The sequence below is a fragment of the Martes martes genome (assembly GCF_963455335.1).
Source record: "Martes martes genome assembly, chromosome: 5".
NCBI lineage: Eukaryota > Metazoa > Chordata > Mammalia > Carnivora > Mustelidae > Martes > Martes martes.
Window position 1 is genome coordinate 96,400,055 of NC_137892.1, and position 14,954 is coordinate 96,415,008.

Consider the following 14,954-nt stretch of genomic DNA (forward strand, 5'->3'; position numbering starts at 1 on the left):
TATGAAACTTGGTAAAGCAATGGAAAAAGATTATAATGGTTCTCTACATCAAAGCCAGAATTATTTTCTACGGTTGAAGTTAAAGTGGTGTGCAACAGTATGCCTTTTCAGTTGTTTGTATAAGTAATTTTACATTTTCTCTATATAATTGCATGTATGTTTCTACAAATATGAATTCCTAGGATTTTGAGTCTATTTATTATTGAAACATTTTACCCTTTTCCTTTGTTTATTTTATAGGACTAAGTTTGCAGCATGGTATGTCTAGTTCTCTTCTGAGCTATTCATTCACAGACTCTTACACAGAACACAAGAGTTTTGGAGAGAGTTTAAGCAGTTTCTCATCACCTGAACTCTTCAGAGGATCAGATTCTTTAGGTAAGAAAATACTCTCAACCTTAAGCCCACCCATATAGAAATTGTTCCTTTGTTCACAAATAATATGCCTCTTGAGAAGGTATGCTTGTCTTCCTCAACAAAACCCCCTTTCCCAGTTCACTACTTCATTCCATGCTCGATCACATAGGACTAATCATTAAAAGCTACCAGACAAGAAAAGGAGGAAGATACTAAGGGAATGCCCCAGAAACAGGCCAGTTTGATCTGTAGTATCCCAGAGAAGCTCACAATTTGGCTGCACCAGTCCTTGTAAAAAGGTATGTCTGAAATGTGAAAGATGTGGTGACTACTTTCTTACTCAAATGGAACTTAGAGATTTATTCTTTGGGGTGTTTTGAAACAGAGGAACTTTGGCCTATAGGATACTAAGCACTGTTAAAAACAAGGATCTGTGATATTTTGAAATGTTGGTCCCAAATACTCATTCCCCTGTGGTAATATTATATATCCACATTGTTGCCATATCCTTGTAGTGGGTAGAGTGTACTCTCTCCCTCTTTGGCTCTGGAAAAGCAATGGAAATATGACTTGCTTTGGGCAGTAGGATATCAGTGAATGAAACATAATCAGATCTTTGAAATATGCCTAAATGGGTGGACTTGTCCTCTTTTACTTTAAACATTGTGAGAAGAATATATCTTAATTAGCTTCAGCTTCTCCTGTGGGTACCCCAGAATGAGAGGTATGGAACAGAACAGTCCCAGGCAATCTGTAGATTGCAGAGAGCTGCCCCAGCGTATCAGCAGAACTATAATCTGAAGCAGACCTGCTTGAACCAATCTGCAGACATGGGAATAAGAAATAAATGCCTTCATTTTATGTCAATGAGATTTGAGGGTTATTTATTACATAGAAAAAGCCAACTGTTTCAGATACTGTACAGAATGAAGTAGAGAGGAAATTAAATGAAGTGTACAATATGAATTGTTGTACCTTCTCACCTAATTCCTGTTCCCTCACCAACCCAGTATTGCCTTTTTCTGTTCAGCTTCCAGAATACTAGCATCCAGACTTGAACATTTCAGGCAGGAGAATGGAAGATTCTTTCCTAACAAATCTGAGCAACCCTAAAGAAAATATCTAATGATACTGACCTCAGTAGCCCTTCAGTGAAGGTGACAAGAACACCCTAAAATGAAGTTAACTTGTGACAAACCCCAACTAGGCCACAGAAATCCCAGTTAGCCTCTTAGAGTCCTCTCTTAAATATGAGTAGAGAGCCAAGGATCACCAGACCTCTGAGGAAAGCTTCTAACATAAAACATAGAGGTCAGAACAAAGGAAAATATGGAAATGATATCAGCAAAATGTTGGAATAAGAAGCCCTGGCTCCTCCTTCCCCCATGGACACACCAATTCAACAGTAATACATGGACTTATTCCTTTTGTGAGAAATCTAGAAGCTAGCCAAGGGACTCTTATACCCAAGGCATGTATGAGATCAGCCACATCAAAGCCAGTAGGAAAATTCAAGACACTCTCTCACCATAATCCCCACTCATAGCACATTGCCACACAATTGGCAGGAAACCACCAGGTCCCAGCTTCTCCCTGGGGAGGGAAAAAAAGAACTGAACCGTGTGTAAAATGTAAATTTTCTGGGAGCTTCCCAAAGGATTGGCTACTCTTGTGACTGTTTCAGAGTGCTGCCTAAGAGAATGGCTTCTGTCTCATCTGTCTCAGAGTGCTGATGGGACCTGGTATATTCTAGATGACTCTTGGCCACTAACAACAAATACATTGTGTGAGGAAAGCTTAAGAGACTCATGGAACACAATGAAACATGCAATTCATACTTCATAGGGGTCCCAGGGGGAGAAGAGATTAGGGAGGGAAAGAAAGAAGGGAGGGATAAAAGAAAGAGAAGGAAGAGGGGGAAAAAGGGAGGTGGCGGGGGTGGGGGCAGGGAGGAGAAAGAGAATGCAGGTAGAAGGAGGGAAAGGGAGAAAGAGCACATGCCAGAAAATTTATTTATAGAAATAATGGCTGCAAACTTCCCAAATCTGGGGAAGGAAATGCAGACCTAGGAGGCCCAGTGAATCTCAGAATAGGCAAATCAAAGAAATCCACACAGGAACTCATAATCAAATTATCAAAAGTGAAAGACAAAGAATTTTAAAAGCAGTAATACAAAAGCAAAATAGAAAACAGCTTGATATGTACATTAGACTATCGATGGATTTCTCAGCAGAAACATTGGTGGCTGAACTGTACAGATACAGTTAAAGTGATGAAAGAAAAGAAACTGTCAACCAAGAATACTGTAACCAGCAACACTATCATTTTTTTAAATGGAGTATTATTCAGCCATAAAAATAATTTTTTACTCTTTGCCATTTGCAAAGACATGGGTGGAGCTAGAGAGTATAAAGCTAAGTAAAATAGAGAAAGACAAATAAACCATATGCTGTCACTCATATGTGGAATTTAAGAAACAAAAAGAGCAAAGGGGAAAAAAAAGAGAGATAAACCAAGAAACAAGAAACAAATTTTTTAAATAAGATTTTTTTATTTGAGAGAGAGAGATAGTGAGAGATAGAATACGAGCAGTGGGGAGAGGGAGAAGCAGGCTCCCCACTGAGCAGGGAGCCTGATGAGGGCTTGATTGTAGGTCCCTGAAATCATGACCTGAGCCAAAGGCAGATGCTTAACCAACTGAGCCATTCAGGTGCCCCAGGAAACAAACTTTTTTCTTTTTTTAAAAGATATTATTTATTTATTTGAGAGAGAGAGAATGAGAGGGAGAGAGCACAAGAGGGGGGTGGTGGTCAGAGGGAGAAGCAGATTCCCTGCCCAGCAGGGAGCCTGATGTGGGACTTGATCCCAGGACTTCAGGATCATGACCTGAGCTGAAGGCAGTTGCCTAACCAACTGATCCAACCAGGCACTCAGGAAACAAACTCTTAATGGTAGACAACAAACTGATGGTTATGGGGGGGCGGGGGCAGCAGAAGGCCTGTTTCTCCCTCTCCTACTCCCCCTGCTTGTGTTCCCTCTCTCCCTGTGTCTCTCTCTGTCAAATGAATAAATAAAATCTTAAAAAAAAAAAAAAATTGGGGGCTCCTGGGTGGCTCAGTGGGTTAAGACCTCTGCCTTCAGCTCAGGTCATGATCCCAGGATCCTGGGATTGAGCCCTGCATCAGACTCTGCTCAGTGGGGAGCCTGCTTCTTCTCTCTCTGCCTGCCTCTCTGCCTACTTGTGATCTCTGCCTGTCAAATAAATAAATAAATAAATAAATAAATAAATAAATCTTTTTTTTAATAAAAGATGAAAATATTAAAATAACTATAATAAAATATGTTAATAGAGACACACTATAAAAAGGTATAAATTATAACATCAGTAACAAAGTGTGTATGAAGGGAGAAATAAAAATAGAGAGTTTTTTGGCGTGCCTGGATGGCTCAGTCAGCTAAAGCATCTGCCTTCAGCTCAGGTCATGATCCCAGGGTCCTGGGATCAAGCCCTTTGTCAGGCTCCCTGCTCAGCGGGAAGCCTGCCTCTCCTGCTCCCTCTGCCATTCCCACTGCTTGTGCTCTCTCACTTTCTCTCTCTCTCTCAAATAAATAAATAAAATCTTAAAAAAATAAAAAGAAATATAGGGAGTCTTTGTATATGATTGAAGTTGCTAGAAGCTTAAAATAGATTGCTAAAACAAAATTTTATATAAGCACCATGGTAACCACATGGAAAATACCTATAGAAGATACTCAAAAGATTGGGGTGCCTTGGTGGCACAGTTGGTTAAGCATCTGACTCTCAGGTTCAGCTCAGGTCATGATCTCAAGGTCCTGAGATCGAGCCCCATATTGGGCTCTGCACTGAGCATGGAGTCTGTTTTCTCTGCCCCTTCTCACCTCACGCTCACTTTATCTTTCTCTCGAATAAATAAATAAATATTTTTTTAAAAGAAGGTACACAAAAGAAAAATAGAAAGGAATAAAAGCATATCAGTATGAAACAAATCAATGAAACAGAAAGGAAGATAGCAAGGGAGGTAAAGGGGCAAAAGAACTAAAACATAGAAGATAATTAACAAAATAGTAACAGTCTTTCCCAATCAGTAATTACCTTAAATGTAAATGGTTTAAATTCCCCAACCAAAAGACAAAGAGTGGGTGAATGGATTAAAAAAACCAAGATCCAACTATATGCTGTCTACAAAAGACTCTTTTTACATTTTAGGACACACATAGTCTTAAAGTGGAGCAATGGGAAAATATTTTCTGTGCAAATGATAACCAAAAAAGAGCAGGGGTGGCTCTACTTATATCAGCTAAAACAGACTTTACATCAAAAACTATCACTAGAGACAAAGACATGATATAATGATAAAAGGGTCAATTAATCTGGAACATATAATGATGATAAATAAATAGGCACTCAGCATCAGAGTACCTAACATAATCAACACTGATAGACCTAAAGGCAGAAATAGACATTTATATGGTAATGGAGACTTCATTACTTCCACTTTAAATAATGAATAAAACATCTACACATAAATTCAACACTTTAAAAAAAAAGATTTTATTTATTTATTTGACAGACAGAGATCACAAGCACGCAGAGAGGCAGGCAGAGAGAGAAGAGGAAGCAGACTCCCTGCTGAGCAGAGAGCCCAATGTGGGACTTGATCCCAGGACCCTGGGATCATGACCTGAGCTGAAGGCAGAGGCTTTAACCCACTGAGCCACCCAGGTATCCCTAAATTCAACACTTTTTTGTTTCAAAATGTATTAAAAAACTACAGCAATTATAAAACATGGTACTGGCATATAGATAGACATATAGGTGAATGAATGGAAAGCCCAGAAATGAATCCATGCTTATGCAGTCTTCTTGATTTTAAATGAAGAGTGACAAGAATAAACAATGGGGAAAGAATAGTCTCTTCAATAAATTATGTTGGGAACACTGGACTCCACATATGAAAGGATGAAATCAGGCCATTACCTTACATCATGTAGAAAAACCAACCCAAAATGCACTAAAGACTTAAACATAAGACCAGAAACTATAAAACTCCTAGAAGAAAACACAGGGGTAAATCTAGATGATATTGATATTGACAGTAATTTCTTAGATATGACACCAAAAGCACGGTCAACAAAACCTCAAATAGTCAAGTGGGACTACATAAAACTAAGAACCTGCACAGGAAAACAACAGAACAAAAAGGCAACATACAAAAAGGGAGAAATGTTTGCAAACTACGTATCTGATGAGATTGATATCTAAATCTGTAAGAAACTCCTGCAACTCAGTAGAAAAAAACAACAAATGACCCAATTACATAATGGGTGAAGGACTTGAATAGACATTTCCCCAAAGGGGACATGCAAATGGCCAACAGGTGAAGGCTGGGTGGCTCAGTCAGTTAAGTGTCTGCCTTTGGCTAGCTCATGATCCCAGGGTTCTAGAATCAAGTCCTGCATCATGCTCCTTGCTCCATGGGGAGTCTGCTTCTCCCTCTGGTTCCCTGTAATTATGTTCTCTTTCTCTGACAAATAAATAAATAAAATCTTTTTTAAAAATGACTTAAATCAAGCAAACAGATGGTCGACAGGTATATGAAAAGATGCTCAGCATCACTAATTTTCAGGGGCGTGCTAATTAAAGCCACAATGAGATCTCACCTTATACCTGTTAGGATGATAGTGATGATGATGATGATAATAATAATAGTAAAGCAAGTGTTGATAAGAATATGGAGAAATGAGTACCCCTGTATGATGTTGTTGGTATTGTAATGGTGTAGCTGCTATGAAAAACAGTGTGGAGGTTCCTCAAAAAATTTAAAATAGAACTACCATATGATCCACCAACCCACTTCTGGTTCTTTACTCAAAGTATATACATATGATGAAATAGTACTCAGCCTTAATAAAGGGAAAGACTTCCAAATGCAACAACATGGATAAATTTTGAGAATGTCACACTTAGTGAAATAAGTCAGTCACAGAAAGATAAGTACTGTATCATTCTCCTTGCATTATCTAAAGTAGTCAAATTCATAGTAGAGAGTAGAATGTTGGTTGCCAGGGCCTAGGATGAGATAGATATGGGAAGTTGCTATTCAACAGGTATTAGTGTCAGTTTTGTAAGATGAATAGGTTCTAGAGATCTCCTAAACAACAACACTGTGCTATATAGTTAAAAATACTCTATTGTAAACTTAAAAATTTGAGAGGGAAGATTCACGTTGAATGTTCCTACCAGAATAGAACAAAAAATTTAAAAGTAAGAAAAGGAACCATGCAGAAATAGAAACACAAGGAGAAAAAAAATGTTGAAAAAATAGTCTAATTGACATAAACTGTATGTTGTGTCCATTAAATAAAAGTAGGGTGCTATAAAACGCAATATTCCAATAACAAATGCAGTAACAGTGAAAAACTTGGTAGAAGGATTAGACGTTAGGGTTGAGGAGAGAAGAGTCAGGAGGAAAATAAAAGATTGCAGTTTAGAGGGAAAAAAATCAGGAAGAGTGTATAAAATCTAGTATCAAATAAAAGGAGTTATAGACAAAGATAATAGAAGAAACAGAGGGAAGAATATTATAAATGTTATAATTCAAGAGCATTTCCTAGAGCTAAAGAGTATGATTTCTGTGTTAAAAGGGTCACAGTGTACCTAGCACAATAGATAAAAAACACCAAGATAGAGCATTATGCAACTTTAGAACACTAGAAAATGGGATAAAAAGAATGGGTTTATAGAATTTGAAAGAGTTTGTGATTAAATTGATGAAAAATACAGAGAAAATTAAAACAAAAAGACTTATTGACTCTGGGGAGTTGGGGGAAGAAATGGTTGTTATGGCATACTGCAAGAGTAAATAACATTTTTATAGCAATTTATCATCATAATGTCTACACCAAATATTGATCTAACTACATATGCAATATAATGAATTGTGGGAATTGTGGGAAAGGTGTAGACAGGGACATAAGAGAGAATAACCTCATCCTTCCATAGCGGGAATTCAATGGAAAACTTAAAATCGACATCAAGTGATACTAGTATGTTATTTAGTGATATGATATTTAATGGGATCTAGGTATAATTTACACATAAAATATTAAGAGGAACCTCCTGTGTATGCCATCTGTCCCTTAGGTCAATAATCTTTATGGGGCAAAAATCTATGAAAGAAAATAGATTATAGCACTGAAATAGGCCAAAGATTATTTATTATCCTAATGCCATCAAGGCTTGTCTTTTTTATCTGTCTTACTCAAAATATTTAATTACCACAGCTTGGTATGGGGAACCTAAGCTGGTATGGGAACCTAAGTTGGGGCTCAGGGAGATAACCTACTATTTGTACGCTGTTCAAAGTTGTGTGCCATTTCCTCCTGCTGTTTTAGAATGGGAATGTCCCAAGTTGGAAGAACGTACACGATGCAAAAATTCCACTCTTCTGGATACCAGTACAGCAGTAGCAATAGAGAAGGTACCACAGTTTTCAAACCTCTCTGCAATTTTAGGTGAGTTCTCACATTCTTTTTTCTCATGTCACACAGGAAACCCCCTCATCTATGTTGGAAAAAAAGTAATTTTTAAAAACTATTTATAAGCTAAATTTGTCAATTAGGATTACCTTTGGCTACAAATAATATCTGACTAGTAGTAATTTAAGCACATATGGATCTCCTTTTTTATAATTTTTATTTTGAACTAACTTTAGACTGCATAAAAGGTGCAAAAATAGTACAGAGAGTTCCTATATATCTTTCACCCAGCTTTCCCTAATGCTATCTTATATAACATTAGTACAATGATCAGAATCAGAAAATTACCGATGGCATAAAACTACTAATGAAACTACAGACTTTATTCACATTTCACCAGTTTTTCCACCAGTTTCTTTTCTTGTGTTTCAGGATCCAACATTGCATCTGGTTGTTATTTCTTCTTCTTCTTCTTCTTCTTTTTTTTTCTTTAAGATTTTATTTATTTATTTGACAGACAGAAATCACAAGTAGGCAGAGAGGCAGGCAGAGAGAGAGAGAGGAAGGGAAGCAGGTTCCCTGCCGAGCAGAGAGCCCCATGCGGGGCTCGATCCCAGGACCCTAGGACCATGACCTGAGCCGAAGGCAGAGGCTTTAACCCACTGAGCCACCCAGGTGCCCCTGTTATTTCTTCTTTAATCTACTATAGTCTGTGACAGTTTCTCAGTCTTTCTTTGTCTTTCATAGTCTTGATACTTTTGAAGATTTCTGATCAGGTATTTTGTAGAACATCCCTCAAATGGAATTTGTCTAATATCTCCTCATGATTGGAATGAACTTATTCACTTTTTTAAAGAATGCTGCAGAAATGATGTTATGCCCTTTTTAGTACATCATATGAAGTTCTTGATGTCAGTATATTTTATTACTGGTGATACCAAACTTCATCATTGGATTAACATAGTGTCTGTGGTTTCCTGCATGGTTAAGTTACTAGTTTACCTTTGTGTTAACAAATATATAGAAAAGATAGTTTGAGACCCTGTAAATTCTATTTCTCCTCAAGTTTTCATTCACTGGCATTAGTAGTCATCAGAGGAGTTTGTGACATTTATTACTCTGGTGTTCATGTAATGGTGATTTTCCATTTCACACTTTCCTGCTACATTTACTAATTGGAATTCTACTATAAAAGAACTATCTCTTTTCTGCCACTATTTATTCAGTTATTTATGTCAGTATGAAGTCATGAATATTTATTTTATGTGTTCAAGTCCAATACTTTCATTATTTATTTATGTATATATAGAATTCTAGTATACACATAAAGAAGTTTCAGAATTGTTAACCCAGATCCCTTTGAGAAACACACTAACTAAATAGATTATAGCATTTTTGGACAGTTCTGTTTGTTATTACTATTACTCTTGTTATTACTATTACAAATTAAAATAATGTTTTCCGAAGCTATATATACAGGTTAGTTCTTTTCTTCCCTTCCCCTTGCAGTACAGTTGGTATTCACTTGGAATATACTTAGATTGATTTGTTAGTGTTGGATTCAGTTTTTCATTCCCCATCCTATTTGTTGTTTGTTTCTTTATTCAGAGAGAAGGGGCTGTGTGAAGGTGTGTGAAACATTGTTGTGGTTCTGAGAGTCAAAGCTGTAAGAAATATGTATATTCTCAGAAAGTATCATTTCCTCCTTCCTGCTACTCTGATCCAATTCCCCTCTTCTTTCTACACCTTTCCCATCCAACCATTATAAGTAACTAGTCTCTTTAGTTTATGGTTTATCCTTCTTTTATTTCTTTTGTACGTATTTTCTTACATCTTCTTCTTTCTTGCATGGATCTTAGCATACATATAGATATATTTTTTATTTTGTTTTTTTCCATCCACATAATAGTCAGTACTAGAAATCACTGCAGATCTTATAGAGATCTTCCTCATTTTTTTTGATAGCTACATAGTACTCCACTGTATGGATGCACTTTTGTTTATTTATCCGCTCTTTTATGAATAGGGTATGCAGGGGTTTTTCCCCCAATATTTTGCCACTACAAATAATGTGTTAATGAATAAATTTATTATATATATTTTTCATATTATTGATGGAATATCTTCAAGGTAGATTCTCAGAATTAGGATGACTGAGTCAAAAGGTAAGTGGATTTATAGTTTTGTTGAATATTGCCAAATTTTCCTCCAAAAAGATTAAACCTGTTTGCATTTCCACCAGCAAAGTATTACAGTATTACAAAGTATTACAGTGCTTGTTTCCTCATATCCTCACCAACAAAATATATTGTCATATTTTAAAATTTTTAAATTTTTCTACTCTAGTAGGTAAGAAATGATATCTCAGTGTTATTTTAATCTGTGTTTTATTGTCTGTGAGTGTAACATTTTCATATGTTTGAGAGCCATTTTTGTTTTCTGTGTGTGTGTGTGTGTGAATTTTCCTTTCATGCTTTTTCCCCATTTTTCATTCAGTTTTTCATCTTTACTCTCCCTCTCTAGGTTCATTAGATATTAAGTATATTAGCCTTTTCCTAAAGGCTCCAATCAAAAGACATAGGGTGACAGAATGGATTAAATGAACAAAACCAATCTATAAGCTGCCTGTAAGACTCATCTCAGACCTAAAGACACATACAGACTGAAAATGAAGGGATAGAAAAACATTTACCATGCACATGTAAATAAAAAAAGGCCAGGGCAGCAACACTTTTATCAGACAAAATAACCTTTAAAACAAAGACTGTAACAAGGGACAAAGAAAGGCATTACGTAATGATAAAGGGATAAATCCAGTGAGAGAATATAACAGTTGTAAATATCTACATATCCAATATTGAAGCACCTAAGTACATAAAGCATATATTAATGGACATAAAGAGAGAAACTGATAGTAGTACAATAATACTACACCCCATTTAAATCAATGGATAGGTCATCGAGACAGAAAATCAATAAGGAAATGGTGTCTTTACACCTTACACCAGATGGACATAACAGATACATACAAAACATTTCATCCAAACAACTTTACACCTTACACCAGATGGACATAACAGATACATACAAAACCTTTCATCCAAACAACAGAATATATATTCTTTCCAAGTATTCATGGAATGTTCTTGGGAATAGTTTGCATATTAGGCCAGAAAGCAAGTCTTAGTAAATTTAAGAAGGTTGAAATCATACCAGGCGTCTTTCCTGACCACAACAGTATAAAACTAGATAAGATTCACAAGAAAAAAACTGGGAAATAAACCCCCAAAACATGTGGAGACTAGACAGTATTATATAAAACAACCAGTGAGTCAACAAAGAAATCAAAGGGGAAATCAAAAATTATATAGAGACACAAGAAAATGAAAACATAACGGCTCCAAACCTTTAAGACAAGCAGTTCTAAGAGTGAAATATAAAGTGGTAGAGGTCTACCTGGAGAAACAAGAAAAAGCTCAAATAAATTATCTAATTTTAATCCTAAAATAACTAGAAAAAGAACAAACAAAGCCCAAGATAAGTAGAAAGAAGGAAAAAATAAAGTTCAGAGCAGAAATAAATGTTATAGAGACTAAAACAAAAACAAAAACAATAGAACAGATCAATGAAAGCAGGAGCTTGTTCTTTGAAAAGAAACAAAATTGATAAGCCCTCAGCTAGATGCATCAAGAAAAAAAGAGAAAACACCCAAATAAATACAACCAGAAATGAAAGAGAAGTAACTGACTCCAGAAATATAAAAGATGATAAGAGAATAATATGAAAAATTATCTCCCAAAATTGGACACCCTAGAAGAAATGGGTGAATTACTAGTAACACACAATCTTCCAAACTGAATCAGGAAGAAGTAGAAAATCTTAACAGACCAATTACTAGTAACAAAATTGAATCAGTACTTTAAAAACTACCAAAACATAAAATTCTGGGACCAGATGGATTCACAGATGACTTCTACCCAGCATTTTTTTTTTAAAGATTTTATTTATTTATTTGACAGAGGGAGATCACAAGTAGGCAGAGAAGCAGGCAGAGAGAGAGAGGAGGAAGCAGGCTCCCCGCTGAGCAGAGAGCCCGATGCGGGGCTCGATCCCAGGACCCTGGGATCATGACCCTAGCCGAAAGCAGAGGCTTTAACCCACTGAGCCACCCAGGCGCCCCTACCCAGCATTTTAAAAAGAGTTAAGGGTGCCTGGGTGGCTCAGTGGGTTAAAGCCTCTGCCTTCAGCTCAGGTCATGATCCCGGGATCCTGGGGTTGAGTCCCGCATCGGGCTCTCTGCTCAGCAGGGAGCCTGCTTCCTCCTCTCTCTCTCTCTGCCTGCCTCTCTGCCTACTTGTGATCTCTGTCTGTCAAATAAATAAATAATAAAAATCTCAAAAAAAAATTACAAAAAAAAGTTAATACTTATTCTTCCCAAACTTTTCCAAAAAAATAGAAGAGGAAGGAAAGCTTCTAAATTCATTCCACAAGGCCAGTATTACCATGATAACAAACCAGACAAATATGCACACACAGAAAGGAAGAGAGGAAAGAAAGAAAGGAAGGAGGAAGGAAGGAAGGAAGGAGAAAGGGGGAGGGAATGAAGGAGGGAGGGAGATAGAAAGAAAGATAGTTACAGGTCAAAATTCTGAATGAACATAATTGCAAAAAATCCTCAGTAAAATACTAGCAAACCACATCCAACAATACATTAAAAGGATCATTCACTGCTACCAAGTGGGATTTATTCTGGGGATGCAAGGATGGTTCAGTATTTGCAAATCAATCAACATGATATACCACATCATATGATTATTTCAGTACATGCAGAAAAAGCATTTAACAAAATTTCACATCTGTTATTAAAAAAACTTTAATAAAAAATATTAAATTTAATAAAAAATTTAATAAAAATTTTATTATTTATTATTAAATAAAAAATTTAATAAAAAAATATTAAAAAAAACTTCCCACAAAGTGGGTTTAGAGGGAACACACTTCTACATAATAAGGCCATCTATGAAAAAAAGCCACAGTTGATATCATACTCAATGGTGAAAAACTGAGAGCTTTTCCTATATCAGGAACAAGATAAGGATGTCCTTTAGTTCTACTTTTCTGCTACTATAGCATAGTGTTAGACATCCTAGCTAAAGCAATCAAACAAGAAAAAGAAATAAGAGGCATCCATATCAGTAAGGAAGAAGTTAAACTGTCATTTGCAGATGACATGATACTATAGATAGAAGATCCTAAAGACTTTACCAAAAAACTATTAGAACTAATAAATAAGCTCAATAAAGTTTAAGGATACAAAATTAATACCCAGAAATTGGTAACAGTTCTATACACTCATAGTGAAGTAGCTGAAAGAGAAATTAAGAAAACAACTCCATTTATAATTGCCCAAAAAAGAATAAAATACCTAGGAATAAACTTAACCAAGGAGGTGAAAGACATGTACTCTGAAGATTATGGAACATTGATGAAAAAAATTGAAGAGGGGAACCTGGGTGGCTCAGTGGGTTAAAGCCTCTGCTTTCGGCTCAGGTCATGATCCCAGCGTCCTGGGATCGAGTCCCGCATCGGGCTCTCTGCTCAACAGGGAGCCTGCTTCCTCCTCTCTCTCTGCCTGCCTCTCTGCCTATTTGTGATCTCTGTCTGTCAAATAAATAAATAAAATCTTTAAAAAAAAAAAAAAAATTGAAGAGGACACAAACAAATGGGAAGATATTCCATGCTCATGGATTAGAAGAATTAGAAGAATTAATATTTTTTAAATGTCCGTACTTCCAAAAACAATCTAAAGAGTCAATGCAATCCCTATCAAAATACCAATAGCATTTTTCATAGAACTAGAACAAATAATCCTAAAATTTGTGTGGAACTACAAAAGACCCCAAATGGCCAAGACAATATTGAGAAAGAACAAAACTGGAGGTGTTGTACTTCCAGTTTTCAATATATACTACAAAACTGTAGTCAAAACAGTATGGTTCTGGCACAAAAACAGACACATAGATCAATGGAACAAAATAGAGAGCCCAGAAATAAAACCATGCTTATATGGGCAGTTAATCTGTGACAGAGAGACAAGAATATACAACGAAGAAAATGCTTCTTCAATATATGCTGCTGGGAAAATTGGACAGCTATGTGCAAAAGAATGAAACTGGACAACTTTCTTACATCATATACAAAATAAACTTAAAATGGATTAAAAACCTACATATGAGACCTGAAACCATAAAAATCCTAGGAGAGAATACAGGCAGTACTTTCTTTTATATCAGCTATAGCACTGTTTTTCTAGATATGTCTCCTGAGGCATGGGAAACAAAAGGAAAAATAAACTATTGGGACCACATTGAAAAGCTTTTGTACAATGAAGGGAACCCAATCAAGCAAAAAGGCAACCTAATGAATGGGAGAAGCTATTTGCAAATGATATATCTAATAAGGGGTTAATATCCAAAATATATAAAGAACTTCTACAATTCAACACCAAAAAAACAACCCAATTTTTAAAAATGGGCAGGGTGGGGCACCTGGGGGGCTCAGTGGGTTAAGCCTCTGCCTTTGGCTCAGGTCACGGTCTCAGGGTCCTGGGATGGAACCCCGCATCAGGCTCTCTGCTCAGCGGGGAGCCTGCTTCCCCCTCTCTGCCTGCCTCTCTGCCTACTTGTGATCTCTCTCTCTGTCAAATAAATAAATAAAATCTTTAAAAAAAAAATGGGCAAGGTACCTGAATAGACGTGTTTTCCAAAGACATACAGATGGCCAACAGACAAATGAAAAGATGCTACACATCACTAATCATCAGGAAAATACAAGTCAAAACCACATACCTGGCAGAATGGCTAAAATAAAAAGACAAGAAAAAACAATTGTTGGTGAGGATGTGGAGAAAAAGCAACGCTTCTAAATACGAATCAAAACCATAATGAGAGAACACCTCATACCAGAAAGAATGGCTAAAATTAGCAACTCAGGAAACAACAGATGTTGGTGAGGATGCAGATAAAGGGGAACCCTCAAGATACAAACAGTGATTCAAAGGGGCACATACATCCCAATGTTTATAGCAGCAATGGCCA

At 36.5% G+C, this 14,954-nt stretch overlaps 1 protein-coding gene across 1 annotated transcript in view; it reads left to right on the plus strand.

The window, feature by feature from the left end:
* The window catches only part of MEIKIN (meiotic kinetochore factor), a gene marked incomplete at both ends in the record, with an annotated part of 87,730 nt that overhangs the window by 17,256 nt on the left and 55,520 nt on the right, over positions 1-14,954 (plus strand). The window contains 2 exons of the mRNA XM_080803812.1: positions 241-378; positions 7,774-7,893. Of these exons, the coding sequence (XP_080659938.1) occupies positions 241-378; positions 7,774-7,893 (258 nt within the window). The remainder of the gene's footprint in view (positions 1-240; positions 379-7,773; positions 7,894-14,954) is intronic.